At 52.0% G+C, this 14,445-nt stretch overlaps 1 protein-coding gene across 1 annotated transcript; it reads right to left on the reverse strand.

Annotated features, from left to right (window-relative positions):
- Positions 1-11,086: 11,086 nt before the first annotated feature.
- On the reverse strand, positions 11,087-13,248 carry LOC127393282 (cbp/p300-interacting transactivator 3). Its single transcript, XM_051638231.1, has one exon. The coding sequence runs from the start codon at positions 12,914-12,916 to the stop codon at positions 12,302-12,304; it is 615 nt and encodes a 204-aa protein (XP_051494191.1). The 5' UTR covers positions 12,917-13,248; the 3' UTR covers positions 11,087-12,301.
- Positions 13,249-14,445: the final 1,197 nt, after the last annotated feature.

Below are 14,445 nucleotides of genomic sequence, written 5' to 3' on the forward strand. Positions count from 1 at the left end.
TATTCTTTACAGAGTACTGACACCAGGACGGAAAGTGCCTTTTCCTGAAAGTGGCTATTTTTAAATAGCCTGCGGTGCTGAGCCTTCCCTTGCAAGGGGGCAGGGACTCTTGCAGCTTTTCTTTTATTGCTTTGGATTCACCCCGAGATTCTTCAGATGGGAGTGAATACAGCAGATCTTGCCGGGGTCATGCTGCAGCACCGACAGCTTGCAGTCATTCTTTGGAGTTACCAAACTCCAGTATCTAATTCTGCCCTAAACATTTTGGTTGTGCAGCTTGTGCTGTTCGCAGTCCTGGGTTGTTGCAAAGGCTTTGCAGGAAGAATCAATCATTTGTGGCAGTCATGTCTTTAATGCAGGAAGCAGCTGTTCCTGTCCAAAGGGCACGATCCTTGCAGTGCCTCCCAGCCTTAGCTGGCTTTCCTTCCCCCTCAGAGGAGAGAAAATAAGGACCTTCAGATCTTGTCTCCACAAGACTCCTTGTTTAGGGTTTTACCTGGTCTAATTGTGTAGGGATGTTGGGTGTCATGATTTGAACAGTTGTTCTGTGACCTGATTCCAGCTGAGAAGGGAAGTTGGGAAAGGAAAGGAGACCCGTGAATAGATTTAATAGAATGATAATAATAATGAACTAATACAACCCCAATAGTAACAGAACATAAAAAGTCATACTCAGCTCTGACAGCAGGGTCGAGCTGTGGGCTCCCAGCAGTGAGCACTGGGTGCCCAGCCCTGGGAACACGACAGCCCCAGTGGGGAGGTGACAGTCACAGCAAGTGGAGGGGGAGGCCTCAGGCACAGGAGGACAGAGATGGTCGGGACCCTCTTGGAAAGGCACACATGGCAGGACAGACCCATACCTGCAACTTCCCAACATACAGTGAGTGTGACGTTTATGGGATGGAGCCCTTGGGTTGGCCAGCCTGGGTCAGCTGCCCTGGGCTTCACCCCTCTGCTCCTATGGCACCTGCATGGTTCAAAACTACCCCCAACCTCAGTCACTTGGGAAATCTGCACACCAGAGCAGGGAATAAACACAAACAATGCATCTTACCTCTTCTGTTCCCACAGAGTTGGGCTCTGGAGCCTCTCAGAACTACAGTTTCTCTCAACAGAAAAAAGATTTTATAATTCTGTTCCAGCAAAACCAGGACACTGGGCAACACTCAGCCTCCCTCCCTGTGTCTTGCTCCAGCAGGCCAACCGAGTGGGAGAAGATCAGAAAATGGTAGAATTGAGGTCTCTTCACACCCTTGGTATTTCAGTGGTCTTGAGTAGGTCGTTGTCCCATTACAAAAAGTCTGAAATAATTTGGCAGGAAATGAACCCCCTTGCGTTCCAGCCAGTTCTAGCAGGGGGACTGGGGGCAGCTGGGCTCAGTTTCTGGGTGATGCCCAAATCACCATTAGTGGTCTGGTCATGCCCAACAGCTGTGTTGGGCCACCAGGGGTCCAGAGGCACTGCTAACATCACCCTCTGCCCACCCACACCCCACCTGAGCTGGCACAGCCACGCTCCAAGGTTTGGTCACGTTTAGGGACAACACTCTCAGCTAAGCCAAACAAGAGTGGGATTTATTGCAGCAGCAGATACACAAGTTCTTTGGATTGCCAGTGATAGATTAACAAAGCAGGTGCAAATATCAAGAATGTGAGTAATACAGCCTGGCTACTGAAGAGTAAAGTGATAAAAAAAAAAGAGAAAAGAAAAAAAAAAAAAGGGAAAATGAAGGGAAAAGGAAGTTCTAGGGAGGTTTCTAAGTTCTCCAGGGTGCACTCAGCATAACTGAGTGTCTGGATCCTACCCAAAGGTGTCCCTGTGGGAGGGAAGGGAGGGTCAGCCCTTCAGCTGATCCCAGGAGTCAAGGGTAATCCTGGCAAAAGCTGGAGATGAGATCTTCCCTGACATGGATGGATCTTCCCTAGCATCCTTCCCCTCCTAGGCCATTTTATAGGGTCGTTATCTCACAGGTGGAGCTTGAGGGACTCTAGTCATACAGACCTTTGTCATGAGTGGTGTACAATTCTTTCACTTTGCTTTTAAAGGTACAGACTAAAGACAATTCAAGTGCTCATTGCACTTGAGTGAATGCTCACAGAGGGGTGGTTGTCCCCCAGGAGACAGGTAGCTTTTGGGGTGGAGATGTGTTTTACTATTAAAATGAGATTATAATAAGCAAATTTCACTAAAGGACAGTTCTTCCAGAGGGAGCTGGACAGGCTGGAGAGGTGGGCCCATGCCAGGCTCCTGAGGTTCAACAAGGCCAAGTGCAGGGTCCTGCCCCTGGGTCAGCACAACCCCAGGCACAGATCCAGGCTGGGGGCAGAATGGCTGGAGAGCAGCCCTGAGGAGAAGGACGTGGGGTGGGAGGAGATGAGAAGCTGGACATGAGCCACCAGTGTGTGCTGGAGCCCAGAGGCCAATTGTGTCCTGGGCTGCATCCAAAGAAGTGTGGCCAGCAGGGCCAGGGGGGATCCTGCCCCTCTGCTCTGCTCTGGGCAGACCCCACCTGGAGTAATTTGTCCAGCTCTGGAGCCCTCAGCACAGGAGAGACATGGAGCTGTTGGAGAGGGGCCAGAGAAGAGAAGATGATTCAAGGGCTGGAGCAGCTCTGGAGCCAGGCTGGGAGAGTTGGGGTGTTCAGCCTGGAGAAGAGAAGGCTCCAGGGAGACCTGAGAGCAGCTTCCAGTGCCTGAAGGGGCTCCAGGAAAGCTGAGGAGGGACTTGGGACAAGGGCAGGGAGGGAGAGGACAAGGGGGATGGTTTTAAACTGAAAGAGGGGAGATTCAGGTTAGACAATTCTTCACCCTGAGGGTAGAAGGGCACTGGAACATGTTGCCCAGGGAGGTTGTTGATGCCCCCTCCCTGGAGGTGTTCAAGGGCAGGTTGGATGAGGCTTGTGCAGCCTGGTCTGGTGGGAGGGGTCCCTGCTCAGAGCAGGGAGGTTGGACCCTGATGATCTTTAAGGTCCCTTCCAACCTTCACCATTCCATGATTCTGTGTTATCAAGGCCACCAGAAGTCCTTGGGAAGCTAAACATCCACCCTGACTGAGCTACAGAGAAGCAGCACGAGATCACCCTGAGCACTTCTCCTACTCTTTAAAAGTCAGTGTAACCCGAACAAATGCTACAAATCCTACAAGTCCTGATGACAATTGGCACATCAGTGTTGCCAGGATCCTGCTGTGTGTTCCCAGCTTCTTGGGAGCCCCAGAAATCCAGCAAAAGCAGTTGCTGATTTCTGGCCAAGGGTATCACATATGGAACTTGCCCGTTCATGGGGACCTTCAGATGCCCATGCTATTAGAAAGTCCAGCCATGATGTCTCCAAATGTGCAGCTTATCAGCTCTATAGTTCCTTCAGGTCCCCATGTTTACCACAGAGCTTGGCCATGGTGCCTCCACTCCACTCCCTGTCCTGGGGTCCTTGGAATCAGCACACCAAGCTCCCCTGATGTTGCTAACAACTGGGGTCACCTGGGGAATGACTGGCACAGACTCCTTGCATGTTACCTGCATTCCACTTTAAAGGCTCTGCCCATTTTGCACCTTTCCTCAAAAGGTGAATATAGATTTGATTTCTAAGTCACCTTGTGATGGGTTAATGCTGGGTTGGCAACAGAAAGAATAGCACAAGATGTTTTATCAGATCTGAGCAGCTGCCTTGGTTCTGCACACCATTCTCACTGTAACTAAAACACGAGGTGTTATCAGTCCTAGAAGCAGTGACTGAAAATGTGCTGTTATTTTCAGCAAGTGCAGCTGCTTAGAAGAAACAACTGAAAGTGAAATTACTGGAAAGTAAATTGGTTCTATTCTGGCTGAAACTAGGACACACTGTCACCAGCCATCCCATGGACTTTTGTAGCAGGCTGAACTTGCAGAATTCCCTGGAAGTGGCAACTCAGGGATCTTTCTGGCAAATCTGGAAAGAAAAAATCTTCAATCCAGAGGCTGCAGGATGCAGCACAGCCCCTGCACACCGAAAGGTTCCCCCCCACACAACTGACAACAGGACTTGGCTGACTTGTGAAAGCTTTTCTCAACTCACTATAATGCCTGCAATCAACTGTCTTTTGTATTTACAGTTGAAACAGGAAAAGCAGAACTTGGTCCATACCTTGGTGTAGCAATTATGAAGCAACCTAACGGCAGGACTGCAACCAGCAGCTGAAACTCATGAGTGTTGTAATGTCCCATAAACAACTACATGCCCCAGAAGAGACCCTCAGCATCCAAATACTGCTGAGAGGTGGGCCACAGAGTAACCTACTGTGCTTGCTACTCACAGCATTTCATCACAGACCCGAGGTGCAGATCCACCCCCTCTTTTTCCCTCCTCCAGGGCAAAGGTTGAACTGGGATCAGATGCTTGCAAACGCAGCAACCAGCTTAGTCCTTTGTCCCTGGAATATCACTTGGGGTTGGTAAAGAGCTGCTTTCTCTAATCCCCATTCATGCAGGCACAGGTGGAGGCTCCTGGGAATCCCTGTGGCACTCAGCAAAGAGGGATTGGTTCCTAGGAGTGCACCCCAGCATCCTCAGGAGAGCCCAGCCTGCCTGCCCGGCTCTGGAGGGACACACAGCCACTCTGCATCACCCTCCTTCCCCCTCATCCAGAGACCTGAGAATATGCACTCTCACCCAAAAGAGAGATGAAACATCCAGTCAGCAAACAAGCAGCTGGTGCTTTCAGGGCCTCCTCTGTGTGTCTGTGTGCTGACCCCAGGCTGGCTCCTCTAGATCCACAGGGACATGCAGCTGAGCTGTGACAGGCTATAGCCCATTTCCTGAGAGCCCAAAGGCCTCCCTTCTGCAACCCCACACCAAGCCAAAGTGATTCTGCCCCAAAGTGGCAGCTGTGAGGCTCTTTGCCATCTGTTTGCCTTTGGCTTCTGTTATCCAAATCAGACTTTCTCCTTGGCAGTGCATGAGGCAGAGTGCTGTACAGGCACCACGTGGGATGGAGCTGGAGGTGGTGGGGTCGTGTATCCCTTGGGAAGTACCACCCCTGCCCCTGATACCTGTCTCTGCCTCTGTCACCATATATCCCAGGAGAGCTGAGACATGAGGAGGGACTTCTCTGTAAGACAGGAGTGGAGCTGGTGGGCAGAGCAGGGCATGAAGTCCTAATGTAGGGGCCATGCCACCGTTTGTGTGAGGGGTGTCCTTGGCACCCAGCTTCTCTTTTGAGGCAAGTGCTGTGATCTGGCTGTGATCTGGCTTGGGAACTGCACAGGATGACATCAGCACAGCCATAGTTTTGTTTTACAAAACATCAGTATTTGACTAGAAGCATTTCCAGTATTGCTAGAGGAGAAAAGCATGTCTGAGACAGTTCTCTTGTAGCCAAGAATACAAAAGCTATTTGACTGAATAGTTCTCAGTAACAGTGTCTTGGAGTTTGAAGATGAAGTAAATTATAAAATCCCCTTTCTTCTTCACCCCTCTGGTTGTCCAGAGGACTCACAAGCAAAGTCAAGATGTCTTGAGAGAAAATTGCATTCTCATCCTGGCTGTCTTCTGTAGGAACAAACTGCCCCAGAAACGCGCTGCAGAGAAGCAGAGCAAAGCTGATTCCTGCTGGGTTGTGATCAACAAACCTCGATCAGCTTTTTCTAAAGGCTTGAGGAGAGAGGGACGCAGAAACTGTGAGCTGCCAAGATGAAGGGGGCTGGTGGCATGGAGCAGAGGAGCAGGGGGGACTCCTCACTCCAAACTTCTGAGGCAAATGCAAGGCCAGTGACAGAGGGTTTAAGAGAATGCTGAAGAAACAGAGCCCTAAGACTAAAATGCAATCCAGCCTTGAGCTCCAGAAGGTGTCACCCTGGATGTGACTGGTACAATTGCTTGTCTCTTGAATACGTTTCACATGATGGCACCACACCAGGATCTCACAGGACATTATCTCCAAAGACTGACATGGCCAGGGTGGAGGGGCTGGGGAGAAAGATTCATTGATGGGAGGCTCAAGGAGCAAAGAGTTTTGTACCACCCTGTGAGCTGCAAAGAGGGAGGAATGTCTCATGGCAGGATGGCATCTGTCTGTGCCAGCTGGCACCTGCTGGGTGGGTGGGAGAGTGACTCTATTGAGGATGCCCCTGGGATGTGCCTGAGCTGGCAGAAGAACCAAGGGATGGTGCTGGGGTGCAGATGTTAGGAACATGGGTATTTAGGCAACAATTGCACTTGTAATTTAGCTGTGGACGTGGCCATCCACCATCTCCTAGGCCAAGAGTGCTCAGAGGAGAGAGACCCCTGCCAGCATATGCAAAGGTGGCTGGAAATCCAGTATTATCCCTTGGGAGGGATCTCTGGAGTCCCTGCAGACACATCTCCAAAAACATGAGGTCAGTGCCTGTGCCAGCTGGCACCCAACTGGAACGGGGAGAAATTGGGAAAGAAATGAGAGTCGTGCAGCACCCATACAGGAGTCTGGAGAAATCCCATCCTCTGAGGGTTTCAACGTGTGACTGGACAAGGACCTGAGCAGCCTGCCCTACCTTTGAATGGAGTCCTGCTTGGAGCAGGAGATGGGGCTGAGAGATCTCCAAAGGCCCCTTCCAGTCAAAATCTTTCTGTGGTTCTGTGATGGATGTTTGAAACATAGAACAACAAGACCTAATTATAGCATTGGAGAAACCCATGACACATCTACAGCTTAAACACGTGCTGCTCCTCTCCCCATGGAACTAGAGACAGGACAGATAAAGGTGATCATGATAATCTACAACACAAAGTGATTCTTGAATGGGGACAAACTCAGGAGGGATCATGACAGGGGTATAAAATCAGTATTGGTGAGAAGGTGACCGAGAAATGTCTGAGAATTGAGGCAGCCAAGGGAGCATGGGGCAGGTTTAAAATCAATAGCAGCTTACAGAGTTTAAGCTTCTTATGAAGAGCTTGATTACACCTTCATAACTCACTTGTGGATTTTGTTGGTACAAGATACTGCTGTGTCTATGAATTAAAAAGTGATTGCAGGGATAGGGTGGGTAGATTCACAGCTGGGTATTTAATGTGGTGTTTAACATCTGTGGCTCAGGACTCCTTGGATCACTACTTTCTGAAAGTTGTGAAGGAGCATCATGAGAAGAACCATGAACTCTAATTTCCTCCCTGCCTATCCAATCCCAGAGAGCAGATTGGGCTGGATTGGCTTTGGGCTTGACTTCCCTTGACAGTTCTCACTTGAGATTCTCAATCCCTTTGGCTGCAACTGCGACTTTGGTTCTCTTTGGCAGTGCCATTTTGGCTCATGCTCAGATTTCCAGTTGGGGCCAGTGAGAGCAGGTACATGTAGAGGCAGGTGACCCCCAGGCTTGGTCACACCACAGATTCCTGGGGTGCACAGCACTGCCTCAGCCTGGCCTGGCACCAGTGCCAAGGGCAGAGGGGGTGATGGACCACTTACTTGCCCTGGTCCTTCCCAGGCTCACTCTCCAGCACTGATCTGTGGCTCAGAGACTTCCTGACTCAGAAACAGGATCTTTTTATTAGGGGGGATTTTTTTCCCCCAGGTCTTTTTTCTGTGCCCTTTGAAGCCATGTATCTCAGCACCTATCACACCCTGCAGCATAAGAGGTGTCCTGGGCCAGGCCAAGTGACCTGACAGATAGTTTCATAACCTGCCTCCAACACTATCCTCAGTAGATGCCTTCAGCAGAACACAAGCACAAGGCATGATACTGCATGCTTGACCACTTTTCCAGCCCTTAAGTCTCTGTTACTCTTGCAGCCTCCTAAGCCAGACCTTATTTTTATGTGCTTACAGATCCTTCATGGATTTATCTTCGAGGCATTTGTCTGGCCATCCCTCAGACCCTCATCAGCCTCACGTATTCAAGAACATCTCGTGGAGGGGAGTCCCACAGATCAACCACTCATTGCAAGAAGAACCACCTCCTTCAATGTGCTTTGAACCTGACTCTTGCCAGTCTCCTTTGAAGCCTTATTGCTTGTGCTTGCATGGGAAGACAACTGAGGAACTGCATCCTTTCTCAGATACTTCTTGAAGCTGTGGTTGGTGGGGCCTCAGTAGAGGTTACCCCACAACTTTGATCATCCTGATTGCCCTTCTCTAAATTTTTGTGATTTCCACCCCATCCTATCTGAGCCAGAAAGATGGTAGGACAAGGCCAGCACACTGTGCAAGCTGGAAGTGAACCATGATGCACAGTGTCACACAGCAACGGCCTGGGCTGCGTTCTCTGGTCCCCTCACAGTGGTTTGTAACAGTCAGTTGGCTTTTTGGTCACACAGAAGAGTTCATGGGCCCCTACAAGTGTTCAGGTACCTCCCTTACAGTCAGAAAGCTTTTTGTTTGAGCTACATGTTGCTTGCAGAGATGCCTCTGTTCACTTGGGTTTGAACTTGGCCCCTGCCACCTGAATTTGCAGAGATCAACAGGTATCTCCCATTACATGGGGAAAACAATTTCCTACTCACCTTCCCCTTTCACTTCCTCTATAAAGCACTGTTACCCAGACTTCTTCCTGACTGAGGAGTCCCAGTCTATTTTGTGCTTCGAGAAACACTACTGTGCCACAGCTGTTTCATCTTTCTCTACAGTTTCTGTTTTCATGTTGCTGTTTTTTTGATGAATGGAGCAGAACTTTGGACCATTTGCCAGTGTGAGCAGTGCTCAGGATGCAGCTGAACTGTGTATTGATCCTGTAGGGCACTCTGATTCTGCTTTCTATTCCTCTCCTAATGATTTCTAACCTTCCCTTTGCTTGTCTGGCTCCTCCTGACCAGCAAGTTGAGAAGATCCATTGCAGTGCTAAGATCTTTCCCGAGCGGCTGTAGCTAATTAGCTAATTTAGAGACCAGCACTGTGTGTGAAGTCAAGAAAGATCAACCCTACACATGTAATTTCATATTTACCAGTCATTGCTCGTCTCATTGCTCAGTTGCTATTAGCAGAGCCTTCACTAGCTCTCTGCTCTGGACTTTGATCTTTGCTGCTCTGGACCACTGAGCTCTATCAGCACATGGGAGCACATGTGGTGAAAGATGGGGATGGAGGGAAATGCCTCATCTTGCTGTACTTTCACAGTCACATGCTTCCAGAGCCATGTACAGCTACAAAATGTATTCAGAGTATAACAGAGGACCCAGCCTAGGAGAGGGGACAGAGTGGCTGCGTCCCAGCCTGGACTAGGCAGTAGGATGGGGAATCTTCCTTCTTTCCCAACAGAGAAAACAGACTCCCCGTATCTCAGAGAGGTGCTTCCCAGAAGTTGTCTTTGAACACAAACTCTGCATGTGAGGAGTTCACTTACATCTTCAGAGCTCCTTAACTGATGGGCACTGTCATTCAGCAGCTGTTTGCAGTGCTCTGCAGAGCCTGTCAGCCCCAACAGCTACCAGAGCATCTCCCTGCTGCCCTGCTGAGTGAACAGGTCAGTGTTGGCCACATGGGAAAAGCAGAGCTCAGCCCTGTTATATTTTTGGCAATATTAGATGACTTTGAGAAAATTGTCTGCAAACCCAGGAAACTGGGTCACCCATCATGCCACCTGGCACCTCTGCTCACTGCAGGGTGCCAGCCCTGCCAGGAGACCTGGACAGACAGGATGACTGCAAAGCCCAGCAGGAGGGAGAGCTAGAGCCCTCAGAGCTGGCACAGGCCCCTGTGCCTACAGCCAGGCCTACAGGGCAGGCAGCACAAGGAGGGGTGGTCCAGCCTGCACCTAAACCAGGAAGGCATTAGAGAGGAGGTGATGGCCCAACTCACCCAGTCTAACCCAGCCAGAACCAATAGGCAGAAATTATCAGTATTTTTGGCCTGGTTTATCTAGGAAATCTCAGAGGCTGACCACAATTAACAGTATATTTTGGGGAAATGAAAAGACAATATGCAAAGCAGTTCATTCCTGCTCAGGAGTTTGCATTTGTAGGAAAGCTGACATGGAAACAACCTTAACTGAGCCTGCTAGGTCAGACTCCCAGGAAAACCCTGGTTTGGACCCCCCAGTCACACCACATCTCTGGTAATATCAACTTCCCAGCTCCAATTTAAATCAACACCCCCTTTCCCAGTGCACTGCACCCCTCTAAAAGGATGTACAGACATGTTTGCTCAAATGCCAAATGCTTCATAGAGAGAAACATGTTCCTGTTCTGGGAAACCTCTGCAGAAATTGCTAATGTTGACAATCTTGCATCTGTGGGTTGGACGTGGCTTCCACTCGTAGCTGGGCACTGTAGGTCACAGCAGTGTCACACGTCACAACAACTGACAGGTTAGAACATGCCTCTTCATGTTGGGGTTCACTTCTTTTGCTAGAAAGAATAAATCCAGTTGCCAACTCCTCGCTGCTTTCCTACAACAGAGCCATCTGCTGTTCTGCAGATGCACAGAGAAAGCAAAGCTCTTCCAAGTCTCAAGCAGCCCATCACCACAGAGCCGGCAGCCCAGGCAGGGCTCTCACCTGCAGCACAGTCCCTGCCATTTCCTATTTGACCAGCTCTCCAGACTGCAGAGGCACCAGAAGGACAGAACAGGACTTTAACAATTGCTCCCAAGTTGTGTAAGAAACAAGGCCAAGGGACAATGACAGACAATCCAGCCACTCCAATACCAGCACCCACAGCCCCATTGCTACAGGTCAGGAAAGGGACACAAAAGAAAAAGCCAGCCTCTGGAAGAGCAGATCAAAGGCTGTCTAGGTTTTAGTTTTTATGGTACAGAAAACTGCAGCAGAGGGCTCCTGGCAGAGCCACAACCCAGCTTGTCAGGGCTGCTCTGGGTTTGCAGCAGGGTGAGGAGTCACCACCCACTTACCTGAGCCCTGGAGCTGCCACCAGCAGAGCTGCCAGCAACAGGGCAGCACCAGCCACACCAGGAATGTTCCCTCAGTGCAAAGGAGGAGCACCTCATCCTCCCAGCCACACTTTGAGGGTTGACTCAGTCCAGGCATTAAACTAGAAACACAATCCTTCCAATTCAGGTGTCAGGTGGGAGACATTTCACAACTGGATCCACAGCCCAACAGGAGCGAGGAAGAAATTTCTCCCAGTGCTCAACACTGCACTGCTCCTGGGCTGGAGACAAGCACTAAACAAACGCACACTGGAGAGATTTCAGCTTTTATTTGCAAATTCATCTGTACATTCTCTTTTGGTTGGTGAGTGAGCTGCCAGGAGCTGGCAGCAGCAGGGGGCAGCAGCAACTAGGAGTTGTCGGGAGCTTTGCACAGTGCCTGGAAACGAGAGACAGCAGAGGAAACAAAACCCCACTCGCTTTTACATTTGACCTTTTCTGAGTAAGGGAATTAGAAATCCAGTCATCTTTATCACATCCAGGAAGGTTTTGGATTTACAGTCCTATGTGTTCAGCATAAAGATGTCAGGTCAAAGCAGCTACTGCAGAGCAGCTTGAGAACGATCTCAGGCTGGTTTTTTTTTTTGAAGCCAGCATCTTAAAGCTGCAGTACTCTCCATGCATCCTGCCCAGCAGTCCCGAAGCCAAGTAACGTAAGAAGCCCTTGCAAATAAATAATCATAGGAAAAAAAAATAATAAATAAAATTAGATCTGGAATATACAGTTACATGGTCTTTATTTGGTTTCAGAGGTGGAAAAAAAAGTGGAGCTAGACTGCAGCTTTAAGCCTCATGCCTGAATCAGCCTCAAACACTTTGTAAATTTTACAGTTGATTAGCTGTAGAGGTCAGAGATCCTAAGTTCCACGGAGATGAACACTTAGGCATGTATGCACACCCTCCCCCAAGGCACACTTGATTTTGCTCAGCCAGTTAGAAAAAAGCCTGCTGGAGGGAAGTGCCCCCGTCCCGAGCTGAACAGGCAAGACTGAAGACCTAGTTGCTGTCACAGTAAAAAGTCCCAACAAATATCTGTGTTTGCAAGGGGAAACCAGTTCAAACCATGCACCCGGGAGACAATCATCTCTCAGGAGATCCTTTAACTTCACTGGCACCACAGAACTCTTGAGCAAATCCAGCTACCAGCAGGGCTGCCAGCTGCCCGTTGCCTCCTGCACTCCAAGCCTGGTTGAGGAAAGTCCTAAGTCCATTATTTCTACTTAAGCCAGAAATCCTGTTAATGCCATTTAGAGGCAGCTCTACAGCAAGGGCTCTTGATCTGCTCCTGCTTGGGGTACACACCCCCTCCCCAGGGACTCACAAATGAAAAAACACGCAGAAGAGAAAAGCCAGTGTCCAATGACTGCCTCAGGAATCCAGGACAAGGCAAGGCAGGGAAGGGAGGATGGCAGGTGGACAAGGAAGTTAGAAACAAAACCACCGAGACACAAGGAGGAGCTCCAAGCCCCTCAGCAGCTGATGGCACTGGGTTGCTGTTTGCTAACAAAGTCTGAAATGAAGTCGAACTCGTTCTGTCCCAAGAATAGCTCTGGCAGCTCCTGAATCCGGTCCAACCCCAGTTCCAGGGCAAGGGATGTCAAGACCTCCTCGTCTACGAGATCAGCGTCCATAACATTCAAGGTTAGTGCCGGTGAGGGCATATGCTGCATGCCCGGGTGCTGGCTTGGCCCCACTCTGTACTGCTGGGCACCAGCTCCCATGGGCCCGTTGCTCATACCCAGCGGGTGACCCTGGTACTGGGTGTTGAGTTTTTGTAGGTGCATGCTGGCCATGAGCTGCTGGGTGCCCACCGGCCCCACGTACTGCTGCTGCTGGCTCGGGCCGCCGAACATCACGGCGCCCGGGATCTGGTGGTGGCTCATCTGTGCGCCGGGGGCGGGTCTGGGCCGCATGGCACCGTCCATGCCAGCCCCTCCGTAGGGCACCATCTGCCCGCCGGCGGGCAGCGTCCTCAGCACATGCTGCCCGTGCTGCGGGGGCCCCTGCAGCCCGCCCACCGCCACGCGGTAGCCCTGCAGCCCGCTGCCCCCGTGGCTCACGGGCAGCATCATGTGCTCTGCCATGGCTGCGGGGCCGCGCTCCGTCCCGCTGCCGCCCGCGCCGGCTCTGCCGAGGATCCCGGAGCACCCGCCCCTTCACCGGGAAGGCAGGCGAGCGCTGCGCCCTCCGGGACTCGAGCTGCGGTCCGTCCGTCCGTCCGTATGTCCGTATGTCCGCCCGGCGCTGCCGGGGAGAGTCCGCTCAGCGCGGCGGGGAGCGGGGCTCGGCCCCGCGGTACGCACCGATCCCGGGCTGCGATCCCGGGCTGCGATCCGGGGCTCCGGGCACCCGCGGCTCGGCTTGGCTTGGCTTGGCTTGGCTTGGCTCAGCTTGGCTCGGCGCGTCCCGGCTCGGCGCGGCTCGCCGTGTGCGGGGCTGTGCGCTCCGGCACTTATAGGGAGGCAGCAGGGGCGGGCCGAGCGGGCCGCCCCCCCGGCGCCCATTGGAGCGCGGCCCGAGGCTGCCCGGCCCGCGACGGGGCGGGCGGCAGGATGGCCCGGGCTGGCGCTGGTCTGACCGGGTCCTGGCACGGAACATCGCGGAACGGCTGCTGAGGCTCCCCGAGCAGTGCCCCGTTGTCACGACATGAGGCAGCTCGAGGGGGACTGGCCGCCTCCCGCGCGTAGGGCACTGATGGTGGCAAATCCCCACTGTCAGGGCCTCGGGATCAGGCCCTCCCCCCTGGGATCCGAGGTGCAGATACCTTGGGCAAGCAGGACTAGAAGGCACCCAGAGCCCCCAGCCCAGTGCCCCACTTTCCCCCTGTCACCCTGGAGTTCCCTGCTGTTCCAGACCAGGATGCCAAACTCAGCCGTGCTGCTGCCATCCCCACCGATGGTGCACACGCTGTCCTGGTTTTCATGTCAGCATGAACAAGGTCCAGGGACATGGTAGTTACTGGGAACAAGGGATCATGTTCCCGGCGTGCTGGGCTGAAGGCTCTTCGGTGTGGCAGGGGCAGCAGGGATGCTCAGCTGCAGAAAACTTGGGTGCTCCCTGTTCAATAGCCCACTTATGTGCCTTGGGGCAAGGACTGGGCCGGGAGTGACTGGGCAACCTCAGGCACGTCACTTCTGCTCCCAGTCCATGGGTTCATGTGAAGCACAAATTTTAAACTGTATTTTGGTTGCACTGTGTTCACTCTGCTTCCTGAGCAGGGACTCTGTCAGGCTCAGATACTGCAAATGGCATCAGATGAGCTCTCTGGTTAGAGCCACCTCTCCAGCACCTCCCTCTCCCCTGGCATCACACTGACCAAGCCTTTCCACCCCACCACACAGCTGGCTGGGGCACAGGACCTGCTGTGGAGGTCGTGCTCAATTTCCTGTTCATATTGAAGGATGTGCACGTAGACCTTGGGCAAGTGCCCCCTCCCTGGAAGTGAAGCCCCATCCCTGGCAGTGTTGAAGGGCAGGTTGGACGGGGCTTGGAGCAGCCTGGGCTGGTGGGAGGTGTCCCTGCCCATGCAGGGGGGTTTTGTCTAGCTGATCTTTAAGGTCCCTTCCAACCCAAACCATTTGATGCTAAGTGCTTCTAGCACCACTGCACAATG

The sequence above is a fragment of the Apus apus genome, chromosome 21, assembly GCF_020740795.1.
Source record: "Apus apus isolate bApuApu2 chromosome 21, bApuApu2.pri.cur, whole genome shotgun sequence".
In the NCBI taxonomy this organism is placed as follows: Eukaryota; Metazoa; Chordata; class Aves; order Apodiformes; family Apodidae; genus Apus; species Apus apus.

What these genes read in the sequence shown, in the direction of transcription:
- LOC127393282 (XM_051638231.1), bottom strand. Translation starts at nt 12,916, where the DNA reads ATGGCAGAGCACATGATGCTGCCCGTGAGCCACGGGGGCAGCGGGCTG.